Source organism: Hippocampus comes, unplaced genomic scaffold, assembly GCF_001891065.2.
Source record: "Hippocampus comes isolate QL1 unplaced genomic scaffold, H_comes_QL1_v1.1 scaffold328, whole genome shotgun sequence".
In the NCBI taxonomy this organism is placed as follows: domain Eukaryota; kingdom Metazoa; phylum Chordata; class Actinopteri; order Syngnathiformes; family Syngnathidae; genus Hippocampus; species Hippocampus comes.
In genome coordinates, this window is record NW_017841881.1 from 385,027 (window position 1) to 395,065 (window position 10,039).

Consider the following 10,039-nt stretch of genomic DNA (forward strand, 5'->3'; position numbering starts at 1 on the left):
TATTATTTTTTTAAATTCATGGTTGGACTATGTAGTGACCGAATTAAAGCAAATAAAGAAATGTTGAAAAAAAGATAACGCTGTCACTCCACCAATGCAAATAAAGTTTTATATTTATGATAAATCGTTGCACTCTGACGTTCTGTCTTCCTTTTAGTGCGGGGTTAGGGCACTCCGGTTCTTCGAGAGCCGTACCCGACCCGTTTCATCTGATCACATCCGATTCAAACGATCAGAGGGCCGATCGATAGTTTTTTTTTTTAACTTTTAGGGACACGTAATATACGCTCAGTTTTATATTGAACTATTTTTACGTGATTAAGGCCGTAGAACCCCCCTACTGTGGTGGAATTATTGGTCACGAAAATACCGGATTTGTCCGCTTCTGGTTCGACGTTTTGAGAGTGGCTACTTCATGGTTTAACAGCGCTCTTGATTCCTTGCTAACCGTCCACCTTGCGCATGCTTCGCTATGCTCTCCAGAATAACATTTCATTTTTATTCTCTTTTCACATTTGCCCTATTCACGGTCTTCACATCTACTTCAACCGGAGTTTTTATAAAGTCGGACGCTTAACAGTTTGGCGACAGACGCCGATTGTTTTTCTATTCCATGTTATTATTTTGTAATTATGAATTTTGTATTATTTTGTGCTTGAAAACAAAAAATAAAAACGCACATTACCTACTTTTACACGGTCGTATCTCCAAGACACGCTGGTGACGCAGCATTTGTACCAAAATAGTTTCGACTATATTGTGGAAATGTGACAACAGACTAATTGGTATTAATGGCGAGGCGAGGTTGTTGTTATCCAGCTCCACGTACAAGGTTAAAAATAGAGCAGTGCTGGTAAAACAATAGTGACGACGAGTATTTTTTTTTTTGGATCAAGTGCCCATCATCAGGCATCCACCCATTCAGCCTCAATCCTCTCTCTTGCTCTATTTACGGCCGCCCCCTCCCAGCTGCCTCCCTTCCCATCCGGTGTTTTGCTCTGCAGTGCTGAGATTTGCTTCATCATCCTGCACCGAAGCACAGGTAAGAGAACTCCCCCAAAATGGTACATTTGACTCTTGTAAGAGGAAATAAGGGAGATTGGAAAAGGTAAAGAATGGGTAGTTTCTTGATATGAATTTGATTTGATTATAACATTTAATCTAGTTCATTAAAAAAACTGCTGCTTCATGTTTTGCATGAAAGTTGATGTATGTTTTAATGTGTCGGAAAGTAAACGTTACCCCCCCAAAATTTTACATTGGAAGCACGGTGTCGGTTTTGTGGTCATGTTGATGATTTGCCATGATTTTTTGGGGTTTGTTTTCCAGTTGGATGGGCGCTTTCCACCATGCTCCAGCATCTGTTTGTGTATGGCATGCTAGGAGGTGAGGAAAATGTTACACAGCAGTGTCCACATGATTCAAGTGCATTTTTTTTTCCCTTCTAAACTAGTGCTGCTGACGCCGGCGCGGTGCGACCTCATCACAGTGTGCCGTGAAGACGACGGGGACCTGCGAGTGGACTGCCTGGTTAAGGGCAAGCCCAATAAGATCAACAGCTATGAGTTCTCCTGGTCATCAGGCTCCAAGCAATCCCTCATCAACTCCAATGTGTCAGGCCTGGCAGCGGAGGCTGAGTTCCGGCAAGTGAGCCGTGTGACGGAGGTGGAGCCACATGGCTACAGACTGACGTTGAGCGGCTACCGAGACAAGCTGCCGCACAACACCACGTACATGTGCAAGATCACCGGGGAGGGAGCCAGCGTGAATGTGGAGAGAGGTGAGTGCAGGGAGGGAGGACATTCGGAGTCATATTTCTTCACTTTTGTCTTCTTCTGCAGATCATCTCATCCCATGTGGTGCCGTCAGCGTGTTTCTGCAGAACTCCTGGATTGTCGCCATCCTGCTTTTATACCATTGCATGTAATGCTCTAAAATGATTGTGAAATGTTGCACGTGGGCTACCTCTAATGGTAACGCCAAAGAAGCTCTGCATTAAATGTTCAAACTGTGGAGAATATTGCTATGGTTAGACTTGAATACAGTGCAGTACATTTGCTGAGTCCAGTTAAGGTGTATTTAACTTTGAACGCTGTTACCACACACCGAAAGCATCTTTTCACAACCGCAAAGCTCCATGTAAAAATACTGTACCACTTTGCATGCGTCTCAGATTCATCGGCAAGAGAGAATCCATACTATTGACATGTTCTCCAGTGATTGTTCTTTTTAGTGTATTTGTGTAGTTGTACTTTAGTGCTACAGAGTTGCTATGGGAACATATGCTCGAAAGATGTACTGATTGTTTCAACTCTAGTTAATAAAGTCACAAAAATGACAAAAGTGTGACCTATTAATGACATTGCGATGTATAAGATAGTTTCGGTGCCAAATGTAAATACAGTAAGTTCATCTTTCAAGCGTGGGGGGTGGGGGGGGGAGTACATCATCTCTTAATTTAATTTCAGTGTTAAAAATACACTGAACTTTTTATTTATTTAAAAACCAATTTATTGACCTTATTTCGGTTATTGACAGATAACCAATCCATTCCACACCGTTATGTAATACGAAATGAAATTACCAATTACATTGATTGAAATTGGTAATCAGAAAATCTATTTAAAAATGGTATTTTAACGATTTAATTAATGACAGCATATTCCAGTGACCTCAACTTCATAATTTAAAGTGGAACAGGTCTTTGACACGTCGCAATTTCCGTAAATGCCCCACGTCAAGATGGCTCCATCGGCTGGCCAATATATAAAAAAACTAAAATAATCCATTTCTGAGTCGATGCTCAAAAACAACATCTATGTCAGACTAAAATAATAATTATTATAATCACCGTAAAAACACGTAAGGTTTTACGGTTTCTACATTCAGTCACTTGCCCGCGCAGCAGTGGGATGTTTACTTTTTGACACTCCGCACTTTCCGTAATTGCCCTATATCAAAATGGCTGCCTCCAATACTAGCATCAAAGGAGCAGAATTATCCAAAGCAGAATACCTAAAGCGCTATTTGTCCAACGACGATGACGCCAAAAAGTCTAAGGGAAAACTTAAAAAGAAGCGCCGAAAAGTTCCGGGGAAAGGGTGAGTTTTTACGTCGAGCTGTTTCTCTTCGGTTGAGTATGTGTATGTAGTTAGCAGCTTGTTGCTACCATTCGTTAGCTATGCATCACGTCACACTTTTATCTGTGAATGAGATAGGGCGGTTTCTAAGTCATTTTGTGTTTCTCTGTTTCTTATTCTAGACTTAAAATAGTCGACGATGATGTGGATTGGAGACAGACGGTGGCAGAGGAAAATGAGGTGGAAGAGGACGACGATGAAGCGCCCGTGGTAAGAAGACAGGTTGATTTGACACGCCCGATCGTTGTTTGTGTAAAAATAGAGGCAATACTTTTCACAGCATTCAACTATTGAAAGAAAAGAAATGACCTTATATATCGAAACACCAACGTGAAGCCTTAAAACCAGGCAGGGAAACCTAAAATTGCCTTGCTACAATTAGTTCAAACTCCAACGCTGTCTTGAAACCTTAATTTCGAACCATAAATTACAATCAAATTTAATGAAAAAGTCCACTTCATTACAATTCTTTTATTGGCTTTGAAAGAAAAAAATACAATGACCAGTGTAAATAACACATTAGAAGCCTTGACTTGAAAGAAATAATTTATTGTTTTTTGATGAAAGTATTGGTGCCATTCCACTGGCATTGACCGATATCTTTCATATCAATGTTATGAACATTTAAAATGACCCACCCACCTGTTGTTGTCCACCAATCAGATCGCAGAAGTGATTGATGAGCGCCCTGACGACGTGAGGATGCTGGAAATCTTCCGGAGCAGCTCCAGGTGGAAAGTCATTGGAGGTCAGCCATTTTGTTTCACAGGGGAAAATACACATTTTTGTGTATGTATACAATGTGAGACTTTTGTTACTTTATAGAAGATGAAAATAAAGAGGACACCATTCAATCAGGAGACTTACCTGAGCGGTCGTTGGGCGGAAAAAGCCGACACGACTCTCCTGACGCTTCTCCACTGAGGAGAGTTCGCCATGACTCTCCCGACATGTCGCCACCAAGGAAAAACCGCCACGACTCTCCTGACATGTCGCCGCCAAGGAAAAAACGCCACGACTCTCCAGACATGTCGCCACCAAGGAAAAAACGCCACGATTCTCCTGACATGTCGCCGCCAAGGAAAAAACGCCACGACTCTCCCAATATGTTGCCACCAAGGCAGCATTCAGGGAAGTCGGGAAAAGCACAAAGCGCACCGGTAACTAGACAAGGTTCAGATTCCGACCAGTCACCGCCGAGGAAGAAGCAGCAGAAGGGAAGACGGGATTCCGACTCGGACCAGTCGCCGCCCAGAAGGGGGAGGCGCGGCCGTAATGTGTCAGATGATGACCTGTCGCCTCCTCGCAGGACGGGACAAGCAGAGGTGAAACATTCAGTTTGTCATCAGGGGTAGAACCGACAATCACTTTCCCTCACTGTGATGAAGTATTTTGTGTCTAGTTCCGTGGCAGCCATTTTGAAGTGTTGTTGTTGTTGCCAGGGCAATAGTATGCTCTCTGGCGGAAAGGCGGGTCTGGTTTCCTCGGATGTTCTACGCAAGGAGAAAGAAGAGGCTCGACGCAGGGACGGGAACAACAAGGATCTCGAAAGTCAGTATTATTCATTAGTTGTTAGTTACGAAAAAAAAACAACTGTATGCTGATGACATGATGTATACACACACACACACGTGTCCCCAGATGCATCCCGCCACGCTCAGACGGTGTTTCGAGACAAGGGTGGCAAAAAGCGAGATCTGGAGTCCGAGCGGGAAGAACAGAAAAGGAAAGCCGGAGAAAAAGCAGCAAAGGATGAAAAATATGCTCAGTGGGGAAAAGGGTGAGTGAGTGGGTTGGGAACCCTCATTTGAAACCTGAACACTTGTTCGAAACCCTGAACCCTCAAAACCCCAATTTGAAAGCCCCGTGCAAATTTGAGCTTTGTTTGAAACCCTAATGGTTTCAAACCCTTCTTTGAATCCATACCGTCTTAAAACCCAAGCCTTGGCTTGAAACCCTGATGTGTGATCACAGCCCTTGTTTTAAGCTCTGCCGTACCCAATGCCGAAACTCTAGCTTAACCAATCTGGAACCCTGCTTTTGACAGCCTAATTCAATCTTTAAATCCTCTCCCTGGTTTAAAACCTGAGTCTGAAACATTATATTGTAAAGTGTAAAAGAAATCTAACTAATGTGAACGAACCGGCTCCAGAGATTTTTTAATGGTATTTTCACCAGACATGTTTTTTTTAAATCATTTTGATTTTTTTTTTTGTGTTAGAAAAACCTCGGTATAGAGGGCAGAGATTTTTAAATGGTATTTTCACCCTACATGATTTTTTAAATCATTTTGATTTTTTTTTTGTGTTAGAAAAACCTCGGTATAGAGGCCCTCCACCACCTCTCAACAGGTTCAACATTTTACCAGGATATCGCTGGGATGGCGTCAACAGGTACAATGTGTGAAACATAGGCAGCAGTTTGACAGATAGTGAACATGATGTAGTGCCACATTTAAAAAAGCAATATGACAATACCGCAGCAGTTTGACAGATAGTGAACATGATGGTGTAGTGCCACATTTAAAAAAGCAATATGACAATACTCAAGACATATTCGTGATCAGCTACAAAAAAAACATGACTGTAGCTTGCTCAGCAGGTTTGACCGTCTTCATGTATATCGGCATGTCTATGCCATATACATATTATACTGTCCCCAACATGAGCACACCAGAGATTGCGGCGATTGTTCTTATCAGTTCACGCAGTGAGTTGTGACTGAATATTCTTTATATGTGTTGGGCAGGTCCAACGGTTTTGAGCAGAAGCGCTACACGAGGATTGCCGACAAAAAAGCACTGCAGGAAGAAGCCTATAAATGGAGTGTGGAGGATATGTAGACACAACAAGACTGTTAATGCGGCCTGTACATAGTGGTGAGCATCGCATACTGATGTTGTAAATAGTACACAATGTGGAGCACAGATATTTTTCACAGTTTTTACTGATAATTAAATCATTTGGCTTTGTTAAGAAGTATCTTGTAAAGCCTTTGGTTTATTTTCACATCCAGGATGATACCCAAATAAATTTTACGTTTAAACACATTTAAAATGCATCATACGGTAAATACAATATAATAAATACAAAATGATTATATATTTCCGACATTTTATACATTTCATTCTTCAAGCAAAGCAACAATCTCAAGGTTTATGCCTTTCCCATACTTAACATAGAATTGTTGAAGGTATCAATGGTAAGATTGGAATATACTTGGGAACAATTGCTAAACGGCAACTCTAAATTTACCTCTGAAGGATTGCGCAAGGTCATTTTAATAGGAGGAACAGTCGGCTGGACCAATTGTTTCCCATCGGATTGTTTTTGTGGATGCACGCTCAAGCGGAACCAAAAATCTACGCGGATGATTCACATTGTTTCCTGCGTAACGACCCGCGAGAAATCGAAATAGACACGACATGGCAGAGTGGAGCCCCATCGCCAAGGTGTACGACCCGCTCAAAGCCGGGAGCATCGACGGCACCGACGTGGAGCCCCACGACCGGGCCGTGTGGAGGGCGATGTGCGCCCGCTACAAGCCCAACAAAGGCGTCGTGGGAGACCCGCTGCTCACTCTCTTCGTGGCGCGACTCAACCCAATAACCACCGAGGATAAACTTCACCAGGTCTTCTCCAAATTCGGCGACATTAAGCGTCTCCGGCTGGTTCGCGATGTCGTCACGGGCTTCTCAAAACGCTACGCTTTCGTCGAGTACAAGGAGGAGCGGGCCGTGGTGCGAGCCCGCCGGGACGCCAACAAGCTGGTCGTCGACCAGCAGGAGTTGTTCGTGGATTTCGAGCTGGAGCGAACCCTCACAGGCTGGATCCCCAGGCGGCTCGGCGGCGGGCTGGGGGGCAAGAAGGAGTCCGGCCAGCTGCGCTTCGGCGGCAGGGATCGACCCTTCCGGAAGCCCATCAACCTCGTCGCCGGAACTTCGCAGCAGGAGTGGCCGGGTGGTGGACGCAGAGAGTGGGAGAGATCCGAATGGCGAGACCGGGACAACAGAGACAGCCGAGATAACCGGGACCGAGACAGGGACGAGAGGGGGAGCAGGGGGAGGGAGGACAGCCGCTACCGTGACAGAAGCAGGCACCGAGACAGGAGATGAAACTTTCAGAAAAATGGACAGCCTTTTTTTTTTTTTTTTAAATTCTGTAATGCTCTATTGGCCTAGCTGGATTTATTTTTCATGGATTTTGTGTTTTGTTTTTTTCTCATCACCCCCAACATTTTTATGTAACCTAACCAAAAAAAGTTCCATTTGTTGTCGTTACCGCCATGTTAAAACCTCATCGTGAAAATTGTCTCGTCTGGAAAACGTATCACATCATCACAGCACATATTTGATGCCAATATGCCACCTAGTGGCAGCACAGGGATGACAATTGAGCAATGAGTACAGTAACTGCTTTTGCAATAATAATAATAATACATGCCGTGCTGTCTCACGGATAAATTAAACTTTAGTAGTGAAATGATATTTATTGAGAATTTCAATTTTCTAATTATTTTCATACCTAATGAAGTGTCCCACTTGTGCTACCAGGGATGGTAGACCGGACCCGTCCAGTATTAGGGTTGTGCCAATTCTGGTACGTCTCCCTGTGAACCGTCTCGAACTCAATCCTGTATCAATCAAAAAGTTTGATGACACCAATGAACAAGCATGGGCAAGTCTCTCCTAACTTTTGACCACAGTCCTCACCTGAAAGCCCGGTTGATGCCAATGTTGTCCGGCTGCGGCATGGCTGGAGTTCTCCTCCTGCGCCAGGAGGACAGAGGCGGGAAGTCCTTCTGGTACTGAGACAGCATCTCCACATCTTGGTTTCCATCACATATGTCTGCTTGCTCATCTGCCTCTAGATGTCTGCTCTTGGCACTTCCTGTTTGTCTCGAGGACAACGGATGGGAATGGCGCGTCTCTTGCCGTGAGTTCTGGGCATTTGGAACGAAAATGCAATCTTTTCCACTGTCTCGTGGCAGGACGGTCCTAAAACAAAAAGCTTCTCGAGAGGTGGTCTCCATCTTGGCAGGGGTGTCCGGGTAGAGGAGAAGCCCTGCAGGATTGAAGTGAATTAAGGTAATCGTCCAGGCTGTATGCTGACAATTTGTATCCGCCTTGCTTCCTTTTTATTGAAGCATTTTAGCTGTATTAATGCAAAAGTCATGAAGCTACTTTTTGGGCTGAACAAATGGCATCAAACACCATACGGCACAGGTAGGCCCAACCGACCGGTTTCCAATTCTCAGCCATCTTCCAAGGTAGCTTGACAATATCCATGCGATTGGTGAGGTCTGCTTTACCGGTTCTCGTTCTCAGACAAGTTGGACACAGCTCCACGCTAATCTGTTGCAAGAAATGCTAATCTCACCTGCCACTGTGGGAAGTTCCCCTCTGTATGGCCGAGCCCGCCGAAAGAAGTCGCGGCGGTGCTTGGCATGTTGCAGGTTTTCAATGAAAATGTTTTCGGATTGCTCCATACCGTACCTTTCATCTAAACCACTACGTAAGTTTCTAGACCATTGAGCTGGAAGACCGCATCTCAGTGGGCCACACCAAAGTCCTGTTGACTGCAGTCGTCATGGCGTAGCAGGTACAGCAAGAAAACAAAGCAGCTTTGTCATTGCTATGACAGCTGTCGTGTAGTGTGCTGGAATCAAGTGTAAACTGCGAGCCAGAAAACAGCTTGTGGTTTCCTCGGCGCCTTTCGCCGTCTGTCACTGATGCGTCTTTCTTTGCCCCCAAGCAGCTGGCATCGATCCAGACTCAGTTTGTTTACTTACCACAGGCCTGCTCCAGCTTTTGTAAAACTACACCTAATATTACTTCTTTTACAAAAAACGCTACTTTTAGTACTACTATTTTTACTACTACCAGTACTACTGTACTGCAACTGGTATAACCCCAAGGCAATGCAGCTTGAGTTGTTCAGCGCTTTTCATATACAAGCTAACTCAATGTGCTTCACATAATTAAAGGTAAAATGTGTAAAAGCATTCGTAAACAAAGTAGACATTTAAAAGGAAAGGAATCAAAGTAGCTTCGTAAAATTACTAACAGAATGTACAGTTTAAGAACATGATTTTGGCGAACTTGATTTTAAAAATGCTTTGAAAGTGCTTAATCATAGATGACGGGTTGTGTGTGTGTTGGGGGGGGGTGGTTCACCTGGATTTAAAAGAATTCACCTTTGGAGTTGACTTAATTTCTTTTGGCATCCTAGTCCATTTGCGTGCAGTATAACAGCTAAATGCTACTTCACCATGTTTGCTTTGAACTCTGAGCTCGATTCATTGACCCCAAGTTCGCAGACCTCAGAGCCCTATTGGGTTTCAACTAGATTAGCATTTCTTTAATGTAATAAGGACCGAAATCATTCAGCGATTTATAAACCACAAGCACAATTTTAAAATCTATTCTGCAGTCTATTTGGAGCCACGCCTTTGGGATTGGAGTCATATGTTGTGATTGCTTCTGGTCTGGTTGACACCCGAGTGTGTTGGAGCAGAGACGAAAAAAAAAATTGCAACCACTTAAACTATTGACAATAACTTATACTACTACATTGAATAGTACTGGAAAGAAACAAAAAAAAAAATTGCAACCACTTAAACTATAACAATAACTTATACTACTACATTGAATAGTACTGGAAGGAGTAAGTGTAGTAGGAGGAGGCATTAGTAGCAGTAGTAGTACTGGTAGTACAAAGGAATCGTCGTGAGTAGAAGTAATAGAAGTGAGTCTTGGAAGTAATAGAAGAAGTGAGTCTTAGTTTGGGGGGTGGTCGTAGAAATATGAGTGAGTGGTAGTAAACGTAGTTTCCAATAGTGGGAAGTGGCAGTGGTGTGTATTTAGTTCATGTTTCAAGAGGCGCCAGCAGGGGGCTCTC

At 43.6% G+C, this 10,039-nt stretch overlaps 3 protein-coding genes across 3 annotated transcripts; all 3 read left to right on the forward strand.

Moving 5' to 3' along the window:
- The first annotated feature begins 871 nt into the window (after positions 1-871).
- Positions 872-2,343, forward strand: LOC109509741 (thy-1 membrane glycoprotein). Its single transcript, XM_019859572.1, has 4 exons — positions 872-1,042; positions 1,330-1,386; positions 1,454-1,780; positions 1,842-2,343. Exons 2-4 carry the CDS (start codon positions 1,350-1,352, stop codon positions 1,925-1,927), a joined length of 450 nt encoding a protein of 149 aa, XP_019715131.1. The 5' UTR covers positions 872-1,042; positions 1,330-1,349; the 3' UTR covers positions 1,928-2,343.
- Positions 2,344-2,923: 580 nt separating this feature from the next.
- On the forward strand, positions 2,924-6,121 carry bud13 (BUD13 homolog). The gene is made up of 8 exons (XM_019859543.1): positions 2,924-3,101; positions 3,263-3,350; positions 3,804-3,888; positions 3,966-4,465; positions 4,583-4,691; positions 4,782-4,920; positions 5,378-5,533; positions 5,889-6,121. Exons 1-8 carry the CDS (start codon positions 2,962-2,964, stop codon positions 5,980-5,982), a joined length of 1,311 nt encoding a protein of 436 aa, XP_019715102.1. The 5' UTR covers positions 2,924-2,961; the 3' UTR covers positions 5,983-6,121.
- A 443-nt stretch (positions 6,122-6,564) lies between these two features.
- Positions 6,565-7,392, forward strand: snrnp35 (small nuclear ribonucleoprotein 35 (U11/U12)). The gene has a single exon (XM_019859571.1). It carries the CDS (start codon positions 6,565-6,567, stop codon positions 7,252-7,254), a length of 690 nt encoding a protein of 229 aa, XP_019715130.1. The 3' UTR covers positions 7,255-7,392.
- Positions 7,393-10,039: the final 2,647 nt, after the last annotated feature.

Coding starts and splice junctions, on each gene's coding strand:
- LOC109509741 (XM_019859572.1), top strand. CDS start 1,350: ATGCTCCAGCATCTGTTTGTGTATGGCATGCTAGGAG. Junction 1,387..1,453: donor TGTGTATGGCATGCTAGGAG/GTGAGGAAAATG, acceptor CTTCTAAACTAG/TGCTGCTGACGCCGGCGCGG. Junction 1,781..1,841: donor CAGCGTGAATGTGGAGAGAG/GTGAGTGCAGGG, acceptor CTTCTTCTGCAG/ATCATCTCATCCCATGTGGT.
- bud13 (XM_019859543.1), top strand. CDS start 2,962: ATGGCTGCCTCCAATACTAGCATCAAAGGAGCAGAATTATCCAAAGCA. Junction 3,102..3,262: donor CGAAAAGTTCCGGGGAAAGG/GTGAGTTTTTAC, acceptor TTCTTATTCTAG/ACTTAAAATAGTCGACGATG. Junction 4,466..4,582: donor GCAGGACGGGACAAGCAGAG/GTGAAACATTCA, acceptor TGTTGTTGCCAG/GGCAATAGTATGCTCTCTGG.
- snrnp35 (XM_019859571.1), top strand. CDS start 6,565: ATGGCAGAGTGGAGCCCCATCGCCAAGGTGTACGACCCGCTCAAAGCC.